This window comes from Amblyomma maculatum, chromosome 7, assembly GCF_055883805.1.
Source record: "Amblyomma maculatum isolate TAMU_Amacu chromosome 7, ASM5588380v1, whole genome shotgun sequence".
In the NCBI taxonomy this organism is placed as follows: Eukaryota; Metazoa; Arthropoda; class Arachnida; order Ixodida; family Ixodidae; genus Amblyomma; species Amblyomma maculatum.
The window spans coordinates 109,178,523-109,201,585 of NC_139350.1; the positions used below are offsets into that span (position 1 = coordinate 109,178,523).

At 43.9% G+C, this 23,063-nt stretch overlaps 1 protein-coding gene and 1 long non-coding RNA gene across 2 annotated transcripts; both read left to right on the forward strand.

Moving 5' to 3' along the window:
- Positions 1-9,249: 9,249 nt before the first annotated feature.
- On the forward strand, positions 9,250-10,410 carry LOC146184376 (uncharacterized). The gene is made up of 3 exons (XR_014708565.1): positions 9,250-9,790; positions 9,863-9,963; positions 10,332-10,410. It is a non-coding gene; the product is annotated as an uncharacterized LOC146184376 (long non-coding RNA).
- Positions 10,411-11,290: 880 nt separating this feature from the next.
- LOC146184377 (uncharacterized) lies at positions 11,291-18,456 on the forward strand. The gene is made up of 4 exons (XM_084608530.1): positions 11,291-11,303; positions 11,390-11,475; positions 14,669-14,888; positions 18,340-18,456. The coding sequence occupies exons 1-4, from the start codon at positions 11,291-11,293 to the stop codon at positions 18,420-18,422; spliced, it is 402 nt and encodes a 133-aa protein (XP_084464656.1). The 3' UTR covers positions 18,423-18,456.
- The last annotated feature ends 4,607 nt before the right edge of the window (positions 18,457-23,063 follow it).

Here is a 23,063-nt window from a genome sequence, read left to right on the forward strand (position 1 = left end):
GGCAGTTGGTTGCGCGCAGGAGTGAGAGAAGGTCCTTGTGCAAAAGGGCCTTATGGGACAAGAAAAAAAAAACACAAACAGAGTAATGATAATAAAAGAAAAAAATGGAACTGGTGCTATGCGGGGAATAGCGCGGGAGTGGCACACTGAATTGGTGAGAGTTGCTGGCAATAATTTGCGCACTAGGGGAAGATGGAAAGTGTTCACAGTTTTGCACTTAGTCCACTGTCCCGTAGGAATAACAGGAGCACTTTTAGGGCACTTTGCACTTTGTGGGGAGGGCCAGACGGGTGAAGGATCTCACATGTGTTAGCACAGGGAAGTCCAAGATTTCGGTAACCTTCCCGAAGGAGGTGTCGCGGTTGCGAGTACGCAGGGCACATCCCTTACAAAAATGCATCTTGAGTTCCTTTTGAGCTCTTATATGGTACCTAATGAGTCTAAAGGATCTCCATAAAGACTCGCTGTCTATTGATCCAGCTCATTAAGGAGGCTATTTATTTTTAAATGAGCTTGAGCTATAAAGTTCACATCTATATGCACCAAAAAGAAATTAAATAGAATTCACTTAATAAGACTTCCTAATTAGTTAGTTGTATAGAACTTGTCTTGTATTTTTTCTTTTTAAACTTGTTCTAACCACAGCCAGCCCAAATTCTATAGAATTTGCTCGGTAAAACTTTTGAATGAGTCAGCTATATTGAACTTGTATTGTGCTTCAACTATATGAACTCGCTCTGTTTCTAATCAAAACTAAACCTATAGACAAGTTTCAATAAAACACTTTAATGACTTTTTTGCATAGAAGCCGTTTTGAGCTTTTATTATATAAACTCGCTCTGTTTGTAGTCAATTCAAATTCTATAGCAATAACTTAGGAAGAGTTCCTAATGAGTCAGCTATATTGAACTTATTTTGTGCTTGAACTATATGAGCTCACTCTGTTCCAGGTCAAAGCAAAACCTATAGAAATGTCTCAATAAAACTCTTTAATGACTTTTTTGCATAGAAGCTGTATCGAGCTTTTATTATATAAACTCGCTCTGTTTGTAATCAATTTAAATTCTATAGCATTGGCTTAGTAAAAGTTCCTTATGAGTCAGCTGTATTGAACTTGTTTTGGGCTTTTATTATACGAACTCGCTCCATTGTAAGTCGAAACAAAATCTATATACACATTTCAGTAGAATTATTTAATGTCTGCTTTGTACAGAACTTGTTTTCAGCTTTCGTTATATAAACTCGCCCTATTTCTAGTAAATCCAAATTTTATAGAATTGGCTCTCTAAAATTTTCTAATGAGTCAAATGTATCGAAAGCGTTTTGTTTTCTTACTATATGGGCTTTCTTTGTTTTAGTAAAAACAAAGTCTATAGAGCGGTTTGAATGAAATCTTTAATGAGGTAATTGTATATAAGTTGTTTTGTGCTTCCATTTTATGTACTCGGTTCGCAGTGAACCCGAATTTTATAAAATTGCCTCAATGAGACTTCCTAATGAAACACTTGTATTGAACTTCACTACTGCGAAGTGCCGGGCTAGTTGGTGTTGCATTCATATAAAGAACAGCGGTAAGAACTACACGAAAACACACAAAAGAAAGTACAGATGCAGGCGCCAACAAGTGAAATTCTATTTCGCAACATAGCATACATGTATGTAAACATGCATAAAGGGGTGGAGCCAAGGTGAGGCCCTGCGATCTGAGAAGGCAGTTATTCACGTCCAAAAAGTAAAATTAAAAAGATCGAAAGATTAAAGGCGATAAAATCGACGGTGTGAAAGGCAGGGACAAAAACCAAAATAAAATCGGTAAAAGGAACAATATACACAGCCAACACGGCGTTTAAAAGCGATCAAAATGGCGGTGGAAAAAAAGGAGGAGCGTGCACGCGAAATCCACCACGCAAACGAGGAATGTGTTAGCACACCTTACTTACGTTTATCCTAAAAGGAACAAAAATTTCTTAAGGGTAGTTGAGTTTGCCCTTCAGGTGGCCAGGTGAGGAAACACTTGATCAATATTCTTGATCTTGGTAAATTGAAGATTCGCACTCGCAAACATTCACATTACTTGGTGGCACGACAGATTATTTACACATAAATAAAACAAGAAGACACAAGCAAGGAGAAAGCTATTTAAATGACTGATCCGTTGATCAGACGAATTCAGCCCTGGTTTCCCCAAGAGCGCATAGATTTAAGCCCTCTGTATCCGCCCTTGGTGGGGACGGCAAGCAATCAGAAATTAGCCAACTCTTCCCACCAATCAATGTTTAGGAATAGGAAAATAAAGTTTCCATCAGCTAACCAAAGATTGGGGAAAGGATATCGGCTCATCAAATACCAAGCAAACTTATACGAACAGCATTGACGTCATTTCATTCCGCGCCTCTACTTTCCCGGTATACAATTCTTTTCCGCACACAGGCATGCGGAACCAACGTATGCCACGGGAACAATAGCTGATGTTCTTTAAAAAAACAAAGCAAGAAAGCTGTCGATGAGGGGCCAAACGCTACATGGAAACTCCAGCTTGGCCAGGCGCCTCTTCTGAGCACTCAAAGCTCAAAAGACCCATTGGCGCCTCATCGCGCATTGGTCGGCTACCGTATATCTGCTTCCTCACAAAAGGCTATATGCACATGAGCGTAGGGAATGACGTGCAGGTAACGAAACGAGAAGACAAAAAAAAAGTCCACTGGCCACAGAAATGCTGCACGCTGGAGCAGTGGCGTCGCTAGAGTCACTCGCACCCGGTGGGGAGGCGTGGCGCTCTCACTCTGTAACCGAGCCCTTTCCTTAAAACTCTCAATGGCACTCGTTGTAGTTAGATCACAAGCAGAACCTTTCACGTGCCACATGCATAGGTGAAAGCCTTTTACTAAGCATTCTCTACATTTAACTTTTCTCCTTTCTTCCAAAAGATGCAAATTGGCTTCCGCATCATGAATGCAAAGTTACCAACGCGCATTGATGCCGTACCAACGGAAAATATTAAGCGCGAAACAGCCTTTTAGAGCTGGCAGACGGTGGCCATCTCCAAGCTCGTTTTTTTTTTTTTCTAATGCTGTCAGTTGCTTTCTCATTTTAACAATGACTTTGCCTTTTTCAGAGAAAAAAAAGGTAAGAACCGTATGAGCACCGATCGGGTACATTTACTCTCAATTCCCCCTTTAAAGCGCCCGGCCTAGCTAAAGTTGCCCTCCTATCGGACTTGCCATTCCACAGAGCAACATGTCCTCTCGACGTTCTAAAAGTGTGAAGGGGATGTTTGACTCGTCCGAGGAGCGAGAAAGGAACAGGCGATAAAAGAACAAAACAAAAGACAAAAGACTGCCGGCGAGATACTGCCAGCGGTCTGCGCTTGGGAAAGGAGAGTGAACTGTATGCAATACATAAAAAGAGGCGATGCGGCGGCGCGGCCGCCGACGGGTGTCGTCTAGCTCTGAGGTTCTCGATCGGTATCGGTATAGTATCGGGTTAATGCTAGTTTTCCCAGGGTACACGCACGTACACAGGCCCGCTCCAACGTTGAAACGGCATATAGTCTTTGGCATAAACTAAGGCATGTGTTTTCAAGCACTCTTCACAGCAGAATAATTAGTTGTACGAGAAGATCACACTTGCCAGTCAGTGGCACTTTTCGCGTCTTTACAATTCATTTCGCCCCGCGCCTCTTCCTACCTCAGCACATCAACTAGTAATTTTAGTCAGCGATATGTGACATAACTGATACATAAAGCGTCAGATATATACTTATGATCATTTTACAGTTTTATGGCAATCTATATACCATGACTTGAAGGCAATCCCAGTACTAATGAGATACCATGATTTTGCTTTGCCTGCCTGTTTCCTTGTTTGTAAGAACATATTATACCAGGTGTTAAACATTCTAGCTGCAAGAAAACCCAAGACCCGTCAACATGTGACAAGTAACCCCCGGGGCCCCGTAACAATTAGGCGATGTTGCTTGGCCACGACCTCACCCAGGTTTCTTTCTCTCTCAGTTATTTTTAAGCATTTTTTGTTTCCGTGAGTTTGGCAAATCAACTAGGGAATGTCTACGTTTAAATAAAATCACGCTGAGGCCTCAAAATTGAGAATAACGCAGAAAACTATTCACAAGACCAACCTCATATCCATCCACGCGCTTGGACAAGGGTTGACCGGCTCGGCTGCGCACATTGACACGTGGCAGCCCGGTCGACTTTGTGTGGCTATCTTCCGCTGCCTGCTCTAGCAGCGTTGTGGCACGCGGCACAGACGTATTTTTCTACTTCGGCAGATAGCTCAATTTTTCAGTGAAAATGGGCTCGCCAGCAACGAAACATCGGCCCGTTGTACTAATGCCATTGAAACGCCCGAAAAAACTGCCCATGAGACAGACACGCACGCTTTTCAGTCTTGGTAACTTTGGTTGTATGGCCTATGTCTTCAGTCGCCACGCGCGCGAGCGGGTGAGGTCTACGGGTGAGCCGTCGCCCCGTCGCCCTCGATGTTCCAGTCACAAATCAACAAGCAAGCGGCGTACAGCCACTTGGCGAGATGTCATGTCTGTGCCGCAGACATGACACGGCTTCGCTGACGGCGCGACACGGCTACAAGATGATTCTATCGCTCTAAAATGTTTCAACCACGGTGCAAGATATACCTTATAACCAGGCACCGATAACCAGGCACCGTGCCTATAGTCCCACCATAAGAAATGTGACAGTGCGGAATAGAAGGGGCCGCCAGGGGCGGTCCATAGCAGCTCGCGGAACCCATAAAAACTGCCCGTGGAGCCCAGTTTGAAAACATCTGCTTTACACACTAATATACATGGATCGCTAGGTATATTATCCAACAATAGCTACATAAGGTATTATAATATTTCTTCGTGCTCTTTTGGATTGCGTGTACAGCAAATGGATAACAGCCGGGATGCGGAAGCTGCGGTTTAGGCCACATGAGGCGTGAAAAAAACAAAAAAACAACTGTAATGCATGCACCAGGGTCGTTCAAAAGCTGAAATTACATGATTGGGTCCCTATGATCTATGCATAGCTCCAACGGTTGTCGTGCTTCTTTGGCTGCACCGGAATTTGGGTGATTGAAAGTGAGATTTCAGATAGTGAATATACTTTCAAGGAACAAAATTTCATGCCGTGCTTGTTCAACAGTGGAAAATTAATTCACGAAGCCTCCAGAACCACCGTTTCTGACAAAGAGCGCAATAAGTTTCTCCATTACACTTAACGGCCATGCACTTCCTCATGGATGTTGCAGACACCATTGTAAATAGACTTGTAGGTTCTGCCTGCACAAGTGTGAAGCTATTAGCATCGTTGACACTGGTCAGTAGGCCCTGCCTTACTATGAACACCTGAATTTTAACACCGATGTTTGCTGCGTGGTGGTCGCAAGCACAACCCTTTGCTGTGCAGCCGCATACAACATTAATATCAAGAATGCGTCCAAACGTCGGCCCAGATTTAACAAAAGAGTTGCAGCTTCTAGATCTGTCAAGGTCGGCAGTGCAAAAACAGAAATGACCTACACTCATCGCTTTGAAATGAATCGCCCCACTACATGATGTCCCTCTGTCATAAAGCACTATTGCGCCAACTTTGGTATAGCTCTTTCTCAAGCTATAGCCCTTTATAAGAGTCCAAAATTGATTACTTATACCAGTTTCTTTTTGATTCACAGACACGTGCTGACAAAGTTTAGGCAGTGCTGACAAAAGGCAAAACTTATCAATGATTTGAATTTCAGCATACCTGGTCCCGCAAACAAACTTTCCAAGCTTACCATTCATGGATTGAAATGGATACAGGGAATATCCATTGCTGTATGCTGTCAGTGAGATGAATAAGCAGATGAGCATTGTATGTCATGCTTTCCTTGCCATACAATATTTCATATTCTTTTAGGAACTGCTTCATTTTTGTCCTCAAGACCCCCATTGTCTCCATTGAAACTGAAGGAGCCAACATGCAGTGCATTATTTCAACAAAATTCAGCCAGTTGTAATAGCTTTTTGATGGAAGATAGCCAGACAAGAGTACTAGAGAGTGAAATAACAGCCAGTTTCTCCATTCTGAAGATTTCCACCGCCTCACTTCAGACAGAGGCCGTGGCAAGCGAGACTGCTCCCACGTAGGAGTCATGCTAATAAGCTTAGCACTTAGCTCCTCAATGCACTGAAGAACTCGAAATCATCTGCATTTTTCTGATTAAAGCCACAGCATTGTTGTTGTTGTTTCAACGAAGCCAGAACAACCGGCATGCATATAATGAATCACAAAGTTGGAACTGAAGCTGAAAAAAGCAAGCATAGTTAGAATGCTAAGCCCTTTTATACCACAGCTGATTTGCTTTGGCTGTGTTTTGGCTTTGTTTGCATGCTTAAGAAAGGACTCCTGTGTCCTAACGCTTGGAGCACATGCGCGCATGAGATGAACATGGCAGTGGCCTCTAGCTTTGTTGACAACTTCTCCAGGTTCTTCGCAACACGCCCATCCATGCTCCTCATTAAACTGCGTCATACACATGACCTCGCACCTTGCCACACTGTCAACAGTGCACGGTCCTGGAAACACCTTTGATGTTCTTTCTTTGCCCGTACAATCTTTCCAAGTGACGCCTTCACTTGAAAGGCTGTTCATTTTCTGGACAAAAGGTAATAGAAATGTATTCATAGCTGGTTTTCTGGAGCCAAACCAGAGTCCAGCCAGTAGCAGCCTTTGCGTCTTGTCATTATAATCGAGTTCATTCACTTGAAGAAGGAGTGGCCACATCCCGAAACCGGAACGGCGCACCATCTGTGTTAAATGTGACAGTGAGGTCACCAGGCCGCAGTGGCAGTTGCAGTGATATCAATCAAAGCGGTGCTTACCACAAACATCATATATATGTGCATGGATTTTAAGGCAACTGCCCTTTTCTTCAAGGTTACCCTTAATTTGGAATTCAAAATCGAGGGTGTATAAATAGCAAGACTCTGCATTTAAGTTCTCTTCACAATGCTCTTCTTGCAGCGTGAACGTATTACCCTGATTGTACTTTTATCAAGTGCACCTATGTATGAACTGCATGCACTGCAATAAAAGTGTTTTGTTTTGCTGTCGCTCATGAAGAAGCTGTACTTTGTTGAGGGAAAGTCTATTTCTTGTGGAAGATGTGCCTCTACTAGCTTGAGCACGTTCTCAGTTGTCTCCTTTGATGTACAGTGCCTCAGGCAATGGTCCATGACTTGTTGGTCAGTGGTGATCCATGATAAAGTGGTTGATCCTGTTGGAACACAACCAGAACCCAAAGAGTAGACAAAAATATTTGCCAAAATATTCATATAAATTATTTTTTATTTTTGATTTTTGTGCGAAAAAAAAAAACGCTACAGTTCACTTCGAAAATAAGTGCGCACAACAGTCTTGTATGTGGTTCAAATTCGCCATTGGCCCTTTACTGCTTTCACCTCAATAGCGCCCGCCCCCTAACCCCTTTCACCCGCCGAAACCACCGAAAAAATAGAGGGGGGAAGGGGAGGGGGGAGCGTTTTCCCTGCACGGCAATGAAAATTGAACAAGGCGACGACAGAATTTTCCCGCAAAAAAAAAAAAAAAGTAAATAGCGCAGTGCACATGGTTTTATTTTTTATTTCTTATCTCTGACCTCGCCGATCGAGCTTAGAAGCATGTATACGACGTCGGCGATCGAGAAGCTGCGTTGGGGGTACTCTGTAGGCCGCAACCACTGAAGCAAGGTTATAGCAAAGTGATCAGTGCCCACCGCCGACATGGCTTGGCGCGCTATTTAATATATTATCTATTTTCTTTTTTTCATTTCGGCGTCGACTTCCACTAGACAGCGGCCATGTGCTCTTTGGTCGCGCGCATCGTATGGCTCGATCGCGGCGGTCATGCGACGCCAGCCGTCAGCCTTTAGATATGTGTGTACCCGGTCGAGCCGGCGCCGTACAGGTTTTTGTTTATGTTTTTGGTAGTTGAGATTGGATTGTGATTTTGAACTGGCGTGTTTCAAGGGAGCGGGGAGATGCGGCGGGAGAGGGGGGGGCTGCGGAATTGGCGCGGAAAAGTGAAATTAGGAATTTTACGGTGGTATATACTTTTTTTTTTTTGCTATTGAATACCTGCGTCCCCTTCTTGGCATTACATACTGAAACGCTTATAGTTACAATGAACATGTGCATAAATGTAGGCAATTAATTACCTCCGCCGCGGCTGAGTGTTTTTCACGGTAACTTGTAAAAATGCTCGAAACACTCAGCATACTCAATTCTACATGCAAGACACTATTTATATTCAATTTAAATACGCAAAATGATACTCCTGGCGGGATGGAGATAGTAGCAGCATAGCTACAGAGGAATAGTAATTCAAGAATGAAATCCGCGGTTACCATGTCAGTTGGTGCCCCGCCGGGGTGGTGCAGTGGTAAGACGCCCGACTACTGTGCCGGAGTTCCCGGGTTCGAACCCGACCACGGCGGCTGCGTTTCGATGGAGGCGAAACGAAGTGGCGTCCGTGTGCTGTGCGATGTCAGCGCACGTTAAAGATCCCCAGGTGGTCGAAATTACTCCGTAGCCCTCCACTACGGCTCCCCTTTCTCTCTTTCCACTTTCACTCCCACCTTCCTCCCTTCCCTTACGGCGCGGTTCAGGTGTCCACAGAGGAAGTGTGACAGATACTGCGCCTTTCCCTTTCTGTGAACCAATTATTATTATTATGTCAGTTGGATGACGCTGTGAGCCATTGGCATTCTCGCTGTGCTGACCGTGGTCGGGGAATGAGTTCCCAAGTGTGTCATCATCGCTCTCGGAGTCGCTGCCCGATTCTACCGTGTCAGCAGCCTCGTTCTCAATTTGTTCTTCCGCTTCAGTTTCAGTTTGGGCTTCGGATTGGTTCATCGTTGTTACTATGCGCCCTTCCGGCGTTTGTTCGTTACTTGACTTGTCTGGAGGTGTTCGTGCTGTCGTTTTATCTGCATCTGATGAGCTACTGGCAGCGCAGAAAGATTCACCAGTGACATCGCCTTCCTCCCGGCCCTGCTCGACAGCGTTCTTGTGGAGGCATCCGCTGGTAGAACTGCGCGTTTTTTTAAAGCGATACTTTGACCTGAGCGGTACTTCACATTTCGGGTCCAATAAGTAGCGGTTATATTTTCTCATGTACGGCATTTTAGTCGCTTGAGCTTCTGAAAAAACATTGTCCTGTGACTATAAATACCTATGTGTATAAAGGAAATACCTACACGCACACGAGCACATTAAGGAGCTACCTTGTGTCGTACACTCTGCGCGCGAGAACGAATGCCGCATCTGAAAGTTCAGTGAACTTCAGACTGTGTATTAGCTTTTTTCTTCGTTTCTCGAGGCCACCCCCGCCTTGAAAGCGGCCGCTTGGTATCCGGCGCGCGCGAATCGAATATCACCGCGCGCACACATCCATTGTAACCCGACATCCACAGTCTGCCTCTGCCGATGCACGTCCGGCCAGTCGGCGCCGTACAGGTGCAATTTTTTTCTGTGTGTGTTGCGTTTGAGACTTGACGCGCATTGGTTCGACCGTGGGAACGAAGGGGGTGCGGGCTTCGTCCTCTAATCCAAGCCAGTTCGCTCTTGGCCGTTGCTCAGAGTTTGGTTGGGGCGTCTAGCTGGTTGCCTGCTGCTGTGCTTCTATAGGCTTCCAACAGAAAGCAATTAATGAATTGCGTGGCACGGTCCAGTTGTTGAACTGGAAGGAAGGCGAGGAGGCAGCACCTGCCAAAATAATTGACATCGGTAAGTAGTGGCGACTTTCCCCATCTTTGCGGTTACAGAGTCATTCTCCTTGCCGTGAACAATTTGTTCCAGGCAAGCCTCGCATACTAGAGCGCAGACGTGCCCAGCTGGCTTCTAAAGGAGACATAGAGGAGCTACAACAGAGCTCAACACCGCGCAGTGCTAATGACCAGGTAAGTGACCCGTAGCGCTGTTTTGTACTCGGTAAATTTAAAATTAAACTCTAGGAAGGAGAGGCACCATTTTTTAAAGGCTTTCTTAAAATTTAAACCACTGATTCTTCGCATTGATTACCAGTCATGGATTATGTTTCGAGAAATTGTAACGCAGCAAACAATTTGTAAGCTGATACATTAGCATTTCCAGCTTATTTGTTTGTTTTTTCTTGTATTTGATGAATACCAGGTCCAGTGCGGTATTAGGTTAAGCTGAGCCATAAAAGTGTTGTGTCTTATTACACGTGTTTTTTGCTGCTTTTTCTATAATTAGTGCTGCAGGGGAGTTTCATATTTTTTCTTGGTTTCATATTTTGCATCCAAAGTCATGTTCCCAGTGCGAGACGTCCAGAGAAGAAATTTGGGCTTTGAAACGCAGAATTGAAGAACTGGAGGATGTTCATGGTACTTCATATCTTCGTGGTGCTGTTAAGGGGTGTGACATTTAATGATCTATAGTTTCAGTTCATCCTGGTAGCCTAACAAGCTTGATAACTCACGCAATAACGTATGCAGCTCGTTCCGCAGAATTGATTGACAGTCATAGCTTCACAACCACATTGTAAACAGCGATTTGGGGGAGGGTCCAAATGAAGCCTAAATTAGTGAGGATGTTGCTCTAATGAAGGTACTTCAGGAAATAGTAATTAAAAAAATTGTATTTTGATCCCGAATTCAGACAATGCAAAGGAAACACACCACTCATATGCCCCCAAGGGCTGTCAGTACCAAGCGTGTTTTAATAAGGTGTATTCACACGACGGACCGAAACGCGAAGCGATCGACCACGTGACCCCCGATCTGCGGTTCGCCCGTTCGCGGCGAGCATTCAGCGCGAACCGCTCGCTGTTCGCGGACTGAAGCGAAGCAGTAGAAATCACTGACGTAGGGTTACGTCACACCGAATTGCAAGAGCGCTTCGCGATTCGGTCCGTCCTGTGATTAGAGGGGCCCCCAGAGAGCGCATATGATCCTTATGACTTACTAACGTGTGTTTTAGATTAATAGCTCTAAAATTAAAAAAAAAAAAACAATAGACGAAAACGTGGTTTAAAAGATTAGCGGAATGCAAAGGCGATGTTAAAGGCACTATTGCCTCTACACTTAAGGTGAAGCTTAAGCATCTTCCAAATTTAAATCAAATCAAACTTTATTGGTTACAATTGTTACTTTTTGGCGGGTTATAAATCCACTCTTTTGTAATAGAGGTCCAAGCGAATGAAAGTTTGGGCAGCACTATAGAGTTGTGTCTGTGTCTGATTGATATTTTACAGCACAGCCCCATATGGTAGGCGAACGTAATTATGTTATTGAAAACATCTTGCAAAATATGCTGTTTTGCTTCACTACAGTTTTCTATACCTCTGCTGAACTACTGTTTTAGAGACGCGCAAGGTTCTACAGGAACTGAAAAAAATTGTTGAGGACCTCCACACGGTTGACAAGAACTCAGTGCGGCCGTGCCCTCAGGTAAGGAAGGTCTTCACATCTTTGAGGTTGGAACAGTTTTTAAATGTGTAAGTCGGACAGTCTAGAGAAAGCCTGTATACCCTATATGCATATCTCTCTCACATGGCATGTTCCGTGGAGCTGGGGAGGGAGCCCTTCATAGCATCAGCCGATTTTCATGATTTCGTGGTTAATCCTCTTGACACTAACATGTTATTGCAAGCGGGCAGCAAATGCAAGATGATTAACCAAGGCTTAACAAAATCGCGTGGTGTAAAATCATCCTTTGTGGGGCATATGAAAATTCATTCTTCGATTTTATTCGACTCTAGTACCTCACAGCAGCATGTGGCAATAGGCTTCTGCGGCTCACACTGTGTAGCGAAATATGTAACTGAAGCCTATTTCTCTGAAGAATCCCTCTTTCAATTCAGTAAGCTTGCTATATATGAGACATCACAGCTTACGAAGAGCAGTTAGGATGTGTTCTTGAAATATATACCATTCACCTGGTAATTAAGCGCTCAATCCTCATCGAAAGTTCAAAGAAGCATGGATTTAAGCAGCTTAGCAAACAGTCATATGCTCTCCCACGTAAACGGAGCCAATTATGGGAACAGAAAACTAAAATCCACAACTTAATGGTTAAATCGAGGCACTGCGCGTAGATGTAAATGTATTATATGCATACTATACAAAATACTTGCACTTATCTATACTTATTTTATTACTAGTAAACCTTTGTACTCATATGCTGAAGCACAACCTGAGACTTCAGCCAATACATAGTGCTCATCAACACATATTGCCTTTAGGCAGTCTACTGCACATTGCAGCGAGTTTCTTCTTTGTTCCTTCAAGACATAAGAAAAGAAATATAAAAGCAAGGCTTTAGATGAGGCACAGCCGATGCAACAAAGCATTCTTTTGGTCAGATTTCCTGGATAGAGTCAGAACCTTATTATGCCCCCAATTAGTGCAAAGAGCACAGACCTGCATAGTTAGTTCCTTTAGTAAAGGAACATGCCGGACGTTTTAAGCAAATGGCAGTGCCTGAACTGAAACAATATCTGGACACTTTAATCGCAATTACATCAAGATATACTGCCCTTTCCATCCCAAGTTTCTCCAAATAAGAACTAAGGAGGTCATGTGGGTATAGAAAAAGGTTTCTATGGATCATGATTGTGGTTTGAATGATAGCATGAAATTACATAGCACATGTGGTAGTGTGAGTGCGAGGTGGCCCTTATCAAGAACTTATTTCAGTTTTCTTTGCTGCCGAAAGTATTGTGGAAATATTACACCATTTCATTGCGACAATATTCGGTTCTTGACTAAATGCTAATATTATTAGGCTATCAGCTCCAAAGAATCTTTGACTGTGTAGCACTGACGTGAAGAGCGCCACGTATACAGGCACTTAAGCTAACACTTGAATTGTTTCCGACTAGAAGTAGTTAGTGTGTCCCAGTTATGTATTGTTTTAAACCCTCCTTTTACAATTTATGTTTTGAAATGCAACTGGATGTATGCATGCAAAGTATTAGCAGCAGCCTTATCTATATAACAGGTTACAAATATTTATGCTCGGGAAACTCCAACAGCTGTAAAAAATCTTGAGCAGGATTCAGAAATGCCCTTCAAATCATTGAATACCCTAGATGTAATGTTTTAAGACCTTTCAAGGTCCCTAAATTTTGATACACTGTTTAATTTTTTTGCAAAAAAAAGCCAGCTGCTTTATGTCTCAAAAGGCAAGCTGAGTGGCGACTAGCAGTGTCCCTCAGACAGAACAGCATAAGACATGCAGGAGCAGATATAGGGAAAACCCACAGTGATGTGGCACACACCAAGATCCATCAGGGTCTTTGTTTCCTGCCCTCTCTCTTTCTCTTTACGGTTTCCTTCCTGGTTTCCTGCCATTTTTACTGTTTTTTTATATACTGTTCATATTCAAGCAACCTGCTTTCAATAAATTGGTCTCATAGTGGATGCCGCTAGAGCATGTTGTTTGCTTCAGAAGTTTTCGAAGGTCCTTAACTCTGTTTTCCACTGTTCCCACTGAATTAAGTCATCCAGCGCAGGTGGCGTCACTGCATCAGTTTATCTTTCTGCTTGAAAGTTAGGGTGTATATATTTGTAACAAAACTGTATGCCAGGTGTATAACGTAGGTTTATTTCAGCATGAACAATGGTGGTTACAGCTGGCAGGTGAGACAAGAAGTGGGCAATCGATTTAAAGCAAACGCTGTGCCAAAATACTATTGGTAAAATATCACTGGAAAACGTGGAACATATCCCCAGTTAGTGGCATCTGGAAGCTAATATTGTACTGGAAGTTTTATTCGTACATGCAAACAATCTGGAAAAAGTGATCGGAAGAGCGCAGCAGAGAGCAGGCACATTTAAAATGCAGGCAATGGAGCTCGAGCTTGCGAATTTGTCCCAAAAAGAAATGCAAATATCCCTATACTATTCTGGGATACATCCAAGTAAGAATACCGAGATCCAGAGTGACATAACGATATATACGCATGTTCTGCTAACAGCTGCCATAAGGCCAGACAGGAGGAAGCAGAGATGGAAAATTGGAAGAGGTAAATTGGAGCTAAGCAAAAATCGAATGATGCCTAATCCGTGTGGTCCAGGTTTCTTTGCCTTTTGTTCTTAAAACTTTGAAGTTTTCAGAAAAGCTCAATTGTGCTGTGTTGTCTCTGGTAAAGTGCCTTCAGAAGCCCTGCCTGCAGCTGCAAGCCAGCTTGGTGGTTTGATGTTAGTTTAACACATTGCTGTATCAGGCTCTTATACAGTATAATGGAATGACTAAATGCCTCTGTGAACTAGGCTGAAATGAAGGCTATCCATTTGACCTCATGCCATTGAAGTCCATTCGGCTGGGAAGTGGTTGATCTCATAAAGGAGGTGATGACCACTACAAGAACAGGAACTATTCAGTAATATCAGAGTTGCCACCTTTTTGTTGTACATGAAGCAACAAAGGCAGCGTGGCGCACCTAACCTGCTTATGGCTACGTGCTTACAGAATCGCGCTCGCGTTATCACATGAACACCCACTATAAAGCTTTAGTTTTCCCTTATTTGCTCAAAGGAAAATGAAGGTTTTATATAATCCTCTTATTTGTAAATAGCGATTCCACTTATAATTTGCAGGTTGCCTTTTCATGACTTCAAGTTAAATTTTCATTCCCAGGTGGAAATTGGGGGCGGCGTGAAAGTAGAGGAGACGGCTTTGGCCAGGCTGCGTGGCAGATGCCCAGGAGCCCCAGCCAAATTTGCGAGAGGGCTTTTGCGGCAGCTTTTCACACCGGAGGAACTCCGCGGCAAGTCTCTCTTTGGGCGTAAATCAAATGCCCATCCTGACGCAGTGATGAGGGAGTCTTTGGACCAAAAGAAAGTTGGTGCCATCATTGGTATGTCATTTCTTTGTCATCTAAATTACCAACTTCTGCATTTATTAAGTTTTTCTTCCATGCCTTATACTTGCGTGCATTTGCAATTGAACAGTTAGCTACGCGTACTTCACATAATTGAGCTTAAGCATGCTCGTATGTTGGCAGACCTTATTATTTTTAATCTGCATAGAATTGAAAGCCTTACAGTTTCCTCTGTCCTACACAGATGAAACAAACTCAGCGTTGTAGATGGTGGTCTGGTCTAATATTCTTATTTTGATTTTGTTAAGGGAGTTATTAGCTCCAGAATAAAGTGCTGATTTGAAATCTTGGAACAAAATGCCAAAAACAGGTACCTTTCTTGTGCTAAAGATGGCGCAAAAATATGAAGCTGTAAAGATATCGTAAAAGTAATTAAACAAAGAATTTGTGGAGTTAGTGTGGTCGGGCTAGTCGGTTTTGCATATTTAAGAAGAAATTAGCGCAAAAACGTGGACGGGGACAAAAGGAAAGAAAAAACACACGACGATTGACAAACGCTACTACAAACTGTTTATTAGGGTGTGTGCACACGCTAATAAACAGTTGGTAGTAGCGCTTGTCAATCGTCGTGCAATCTCGGGGAGAAATTATCTCTAAAAAGCTGTTTTGAATAAGGATTTCGATCTACACAGGGTGCATGATATGAGATTATCGTGTTTTCAGGTGTGGACTGCCTTCGAATTAAATTTTCACTGCAGGGACATGTACCTGTGAGATAGCTCATTTCTGCCGATTTTTCGCTACCTTCCTACCTCTCCTAGTATTTTTTGATGATACTTAAAGGGGAGATACTACTCCTTTACACTGCGTAGTGAAAAGCAAAATTCATCTGCCTGGCATTTTGTGCAGTGAATGAACATTGGGTGTGTGCACACGCTAATAAACAGTTGGTAGTAGCGCTTGTCAATCGTCGTGCAATCTCGGGGAGAAATTATCTCTAAAAAGCTGTTTTGAATAAGGATTTCGATCTACACAGGGTGCATGATATGAGATTATCGTGTTTTCAGGTGTGGACTGCCTTCGAATTAAATTTTCACTGCAGGGACATGTACCTGTGAGATAGCTCATTTCTGCCGATTTTTCGCTACCTTCCTACCTCTCCTAGTATTTTTTGATGATACTTAAAGGGGAGATACTACTCCTTTACACTGCGTAGTGAAAAGCAAAATTCATCTGCCTGGCATTTTGTGCAGTGAATGAACATTGAACTGTCACTGACGTGGAACCTCAGCTGCACTGAAATAAAAATTCTTCAGCACTGCAAAGAATCTAAAAAAAAACACAGATATTTTGACTCAGTGAGAATTTATAACCCAAACAGCATTCGCAAAACGCTGACTAAGTGATTGCAGAGCTCAGTTAAAAAGGTATTGGTGGATGAACCAGCATATGGCTTAGTAGTGGTGAGGAAACTTTATTTCCAGCGGATACAGACGAGCGACCCGAATGGCCACCCCCACTTAAACGATGGCCGCTATCCCTTGAGCAGCGGCGGCGTTTTCAGCCAGCTGGATGAGCTTTATCTATGTACCCCAGCTGTGGCTGAGCCTCCCAGTGATAAGAGTCGCGTATGAAGTGGCTCGCAGGTAGGGATTGTGGGCATTTCCAGATCATATGATTTTGATCGACTCTGGCATCAGAATTTTTGCATTTGTCTGAATAGAGTCCTTCCCAATATAGGCAACATAATTTTGGATTTGGATAGGTATTAGTTTGAAGTTTACGCCATGCTTTGGCATGGCGTTTGGAGAGCGTTTTGTCTGAGGGGGGGAATCTGAGTCTGGTAGACCTGTAATTCTGCAAGATTTCTCTATAAGAAAACAACCTGTCCTTGCCGGAGTTTAGAGTCGGTGGGCTGCATGACCCAGCTCGGCGGGACAGTTCTCGAACTAGGTTATGAGCCGCCTCATTACCAGCAAGAGAGGCATGAGCAGGCTGATTAGGCGAATGCGCCGTGAGGGCTGATAATTTTGCACAATACGCATTGCTTGACGGGAGAGTCTGCCCAACGTGTAATTACGTATCGCCAGTTTTGAGTCGCTGACTATGATTTCTGCCGAGGATCCCGCAATGGCTACAGCATTAGCTGCATTTTCTGTATACCCTATATACATGTACATGATTGTACCATGTTCGGTGGTAACCACAGCGACCGTCTTTCCAAGCGACGAATCTGCTTAATTGACATGCACTACTGATGTATAATTAAGAAAACGTTTGGCCTGGCTCTCTCTGCACGACGTTTACTTGGAAATCTGGGTGCATGTTCTGAGGTATCGATGGAATGACCAAGGGCTGTCGTATATGTTTGGGAAGGTCAGTTGTCAGTCCGCCTTGTCATTCATAATTCACGCCTAGTGTGGACAGAATGCATATCTGCCAGTTGATGTGCCCTATGGCCGTTCGTATTGCGAGATGGTGACTGCTTCAATAATCTCACTTAGCATGTTATGAACATCGAGACCTAAGACTTTCTCGGTCGCTGTGTGAATGAGAAGCCCAACTGCTTGTTTGACGCATTTTCTTATTATGGCCTCCACTTTCTCTTTTTCAGCCGACTTTATATCTAAGTAAGGGCATATATAGGCTATGCGATTGATCACAAAGGCCAGTACTAAGCGGAGAGTATTCTTTTCCCTCAAGCCGGAGTGGCAGTTACTAATGCAACGGATGAGTCGCATAATTTACTGCGAGGTTCCTTGAAACATTTGAATTGCGTCACCATCGAAGCCGTTTTCTTGTAAGGTTAAGCCAAGGATTTAAATTTTTGTGATTAGGAATAGGGACTCCACGAATATTATAAGTTCGATGGCTGGTGGTGGTTTCGCAAGGAATCTGGTTTTGCAGAATATGATAAATTCAGACTTAGCTGGAGAGCATCGCAGTCCCCTGGGGTCCGCTACATTCCCTACGATATCACTTGCACGCTGGAGTCTCTCCTTGATTTGGGCATCACTGCCCTTTGCGGTCCATAAGGTAATGTCATCCTCATACAGGCTGTGATGGAGCTATGGGACCTGCGCTAAATGTTGTGGAAGTTTGAGCATTGCGATAATAAAGAGAAAGAGCGAGAGGACCAATCCTTGTGGAGTGCACTGTGAGTGGCAGCAAGTGTTGCATACATGACAGGTCCACTGGATGATTTACGATGCAATTAACTTAATAAACAAATTGAAGGCATCAAAATCTTAGTGCTTATAATTTTATCTTGTGATTATCATTGCATCTAAATAAGAGAAGCCTTAACAGTGGACTTCTTGCTGCAAACAAACTGCACAATAGTTATGAATCTAGTTGAAGCTTTCTGGTGACAATCTGTATTTAGAATTATTATCAGCATGCACATACATCATAGAGGCAGTGAAATGTGTGAAGTTAATTTATACTGTGTCAAATTTCTGACATCTATGTGTGTTAATTTTTGCAGGCTACACAATTCAAGAGTTCAACGCGGACCCAATCCGCCTTAAGAGCAGCCCCTCATCGTTGCTCTCGAGAGAGGTGAAATAGAGGCTGGCCCACTACCCGAATGCCCGTCTCCCACCATTGCTTGCATGCAAATAAAGCAATAAAGTAAGGTTGCATGAACAACTTTTGTATGTCTTTGCATGTTTTGCAGCACAGATCACATTCACTAACATGCACAATTGAAACTTCTTCAATAGCTCCACTGCAGGCTCTATGAGAAAGGCTAGGAGAAAGTCTACTGGGTCACTTCAGAGTTGGAACAACGCTCTGCAATAAGCAGTTAATTATTTGAGCTTATTAGGTAGTAATTGTCGAAGGAATTATTGAAGACACTCATTACAGTAGCTCTATAGCAATACTGTTTCCTGCTTCTGTGAGAATGTAGTGGTCAATTAGTTATTCGAACTCATTAAACCGTAATTATAGAACGTCAGTAATTAATCTAAGCTCTAATGAGGAAAAATATAAGAGTCTAATGAATCTTTTGAAATTGCAAAAGATGCTCACTCCTATATTTCTATAGCAGTACCTCTTTTGTGTTCCTGTAAGAATGTGGTCGCAAAAGAGTTACTGGAACTCAATATACAGTAATTATAGAAAGTCAATAATCACTATATGTTTTATTGGGAAAAAATTAAATGAACATCTATTGGATATCTTTAAAGATTTGTAAAAGACACTCACTATTGTGTTTATATAGGAGCTCGTCTTTTGTGTTTTTATAAGAATGTGGTAACCATAGTTATTGGAACTCATTAGAAAATAATTATACAATTTCAATAATTACTCTATAGGCTCTAGTGAAAAAAACTAAATAAGGTTCTATTGGATCTCTTTAAGGAGGTGCTAAATACACTCACTATTGTATTTCTATAGCAGTACATATTTTGGGTTTCTATAAGAATGCGGTGGCGAAATAGTTACTGGAACTCATTAAACAGTAATTATAGAAAATCAATATTTATTTTATAGTCTCTATTGAGTGAAACTAAAACAGAATCTATTGGATCTCCTTAAATAGTTGCAAAAGACTCTCACTATTGTATTTCTATAGAAACATGTATTCTGTGTTTCAATAAGAATGCGGTGGCCAAATAGTTATTGGAACTCATTAGGCAGTAATTATAAAAAATCAATAATTACTTTATAGTCTTTATTGAGGGAAACTAAAATAGAATCTATTGGATCTCTTTAAAAAGTTGCAAAAGGCCCTCACTATTGTATTTCTATAGGAGCACGTCTTTTGTGTTTCAGTAAGAATGCGGTGGCCAAATAGTTATTGGAACTCATTAGGCAGTAATTATAGAAAATCTATGATTACTTTATAGTCTCTATTGAGAAAAATTAAAAGAGCATCTATTGAATCTCTCTAAAGAGTTGCAAAAGACATTCACTATTGTATTTCTATAGCAGTACGTCTTTTGTGGTTGTGTAAGAATGCGGTGGCCAAATGGTTATTCAAACTCATTTAACATATTGCATACACAGTTAAAAGGAATACAATACATTCTAATGAGAAAACTGAAAAGAGATTCTAAACCAACACATTACACATTTTTGTAAGGGATACACAGAACGTGTTCGAGTGTTTCTGCGTCACCGCACGACGCACACAGGGGAGACATTCCTCGTAGTCGGCTAGCGCGCACACCGGTCCAAACACATCCGATGCGGAGGCGCAACAGCAGAACATAGTCTCTCCGGGCGAAGAGGCGAGTACTAACTGCACGGAAGGGGTGGCCGCTGGCGATGCGAGGGTCAGGGTGGTGGGAAATGGTGTGTCGCGCGATTGCAAGACGAGCACAGTCATATGTAGTGTTGTCCGCGCACATGGGAACGGACGGGTGGTGGGCTGATCGAGCGAGCTCATCAGCAAGTTCGTTGCCCCCTATCCCACAGTGCGATGGGATCCATTGTAGGACTGTATCGCAGCCGGATTCGGCGAGGCGTTGGAAGTTGCGTGCGCATACTTGCAGTAGGCGAGGTCCTTTGCTAGGCTGCGCAAGGGCCTGAAGCGCTGCCCTCGAATCGGTGAGAATGGCAGCATTTTTAATTTCAGGGCTTTCCAGGAGCAGGGTGGCTGCCAGATTGAGTGCAGCTATCTCAGCTGTTTGTGACGAGGAAGGGAAGTGTAGCCTGCATAATTTAGAGGTGTCCAAGTCGGGAATCACACATGCAGCAGCTGCGGATTTTTCTTGCTGACGGACTGACCCATCAGTAAAGATGAGGGTTCGGTGACGAAAATCCGTGTGAATTTTGGATTCGGCCTCTTGCTGAAGTTCGCATACGGGCGTGTTTCGTTTGCTCTTCACCCCTGGGAGACCCTGATAGATGCGGGGCGGGCAGATTTCATGTGGGGGTTGTGAAGCAGCAAGGGGCGGTGGAGGGGGGCCCAGTATCTCACGGAAGAGGCACATGACACGACCGATGCGTGTGTTAGGTTTGGCTGAAATTCTGCGAAGAAGTTCAGAGCCATCTTGTGCTCGGTGAAGCCGCTCGATGTGGTTGAGGGCAGTTTTGAGTGCTCTTAGTGAGAGGGGGATGGTGCGGGTTTCTGCATAGGTCGCTGCCACCTGAGATCCGTTGGGGAGACCAGATATGTGTCGTATGGCGTTCCTATGGCATGTGTCCAGCCTTTTCCATTGGAGTAGGCTGAGGCTGAGCAGGGGAAGGGCATACAATGCTCTGGCTGAGGCGATCGCTTCATGGATTCTTGCACAGAGCGGGGGAGAGGCTCCTTCACCTTTGGCAAGGAGACGAAGCGCTAGTTTACCTATGCGCTTGGTGTCTGCGCACACTTTATCCACCGCAGGGCGCCAGGTGATGCGGGCATCAATTTTGAGGCCGAGGTAAACAACCGTTGTGCGCCAAGGCAGGGGGGTTCCGTCCAGGCGAAGAGGGCGTGTTTTGTTGCGGGCTGCAGCACCACGGGGATGGTAGAGCAGGGCTTCAGTTTTTTCGGCCGACACTGCGAGGCCGACACTGCGAATAAACGCGGTGACAGCATCGAGCGCACGCTGAAGGTCGCGAAGCGATGAGGCGTTGCTGCGGGTTGTTGATGAGGCGAACAGGGCAACATCGTCCGCATATACACACACACGCACAAACTCGCGCACAGCACGGGGGAGACACAAGGGTAGTTGGGCCAGCACGATGTTGAATAGGAAAGGGCTCAGCACACTTCCCTGAGGGACACCGCATGGCACTGGACGGGGGGCACTACAGGTGTTGCCCACCTTCACGGAGAGTGTTCGCTCGCTGAGGAACGCACTGACGAAGTTCAGGAGGCGGCCGGTGGCACCAATGTTTTTTAGCGCGTCGATCACTGCCCAGTGAGGAAGACAATCCAAGGCGCTTCTGATGTCGAGCAGGATGAGGTATCCCACTTGGCTGGTGTTGCGGGCGTTTTCAATGGTGCTGACAACATCCGCAATGCAGTCTCGTAAGGGGCGAAAACCACTCTGCTGAGGCGCCAAGCACCCGCTTTCCGTAGCAAGCCACTCCAGTCTGCGAACTCTCTGAACTCTCGCGAATACTCTGAACCAAGGGAGGAAGGTGGGAGTGAAAGTGGAATGAGAGAAAGGGGAGCCGTTGTGGAGGGCTACGGAGTAATTTCGACCACCTGAGGATCTTTAACGTGCGCTGACATCGCACAGCACACGGACGCCACTTCGTTTCGCCTCCATCGAAAAACGCAGCCGCCGTGGTCGGACCCGGGAACTCCGGCACAGTAGTCGGGCGCGTCTTACCACTGCATCACTCACTCACGGCGGGGGCCGTCTACGCCACGTGGTTTATTAGATTTGTTTAAACTGATAGGAATTGCTTTGAGATTATATTCGGAGCGAAGCGGCGAAATACACGCAGATTTGCATGTGCTTTTTGTTAAATTGCCGAAATTAGGGTACTGTTTAGTATAGTACGAGAGACGCAGAATGCTCTAATTTCATTCGAAATAGTAATTGTCGTCTAAGCCAAGTGGTTTATAAGGAAAAACAAAAAACAAGTAAGCATGTATGCGTGCCACCTCCACAAGCTGCGTTGCCTGCTCGATTTCTGACGCTGCTTTCCCCACGTAGTCTTTGTACACTGTCTCCGAGTATGAAAGGGAACTATCAGTTTGCTCAAAAAGACGGTTCGTTTTATTTTCTCAAGTAAAGGCGAAAATTACTTTTGGACGTTACATTTATAATCAATAAAACACACAAAAAAGTATACTTGACACATAAACGACAGAGGAACGGGTAACTTAATGAATGGCATATCTTTGCTCCTTTTCATATTGAACAACCCTACGCAGACCGTGAGGGTTAACTTTTTCATATTTGCGCTATGTAAAGCAAGGCGAGGAAAAGAAACAGGTAGAAAGGTGGTGAAATGAATTGAAAAAAAAAAAAAAAACACGGCAGGTAGAGAAAGCACGTTAAATCCTAGGACACTTAATGTATGTTAGCACGAAGAGGGAAATGGAGGTAGGGCGTGGTTAGCGGAATATCGGGAAGGAATACGGGACCTCTACAAAGAACGTGCGCAAAAAAAGACAAGGAAAAAAGTTCGAAAGAAAAAGCCCGGAAAAGAGTAAAAAAAAAAAAAAAACTGCTGAGAGGGCGAGGATTGTAGCCGTGACGCAGGTTCTACGTTACCCTTCTCAAGTGATCTTCCCCTGTTGTGCAATACCCGAGT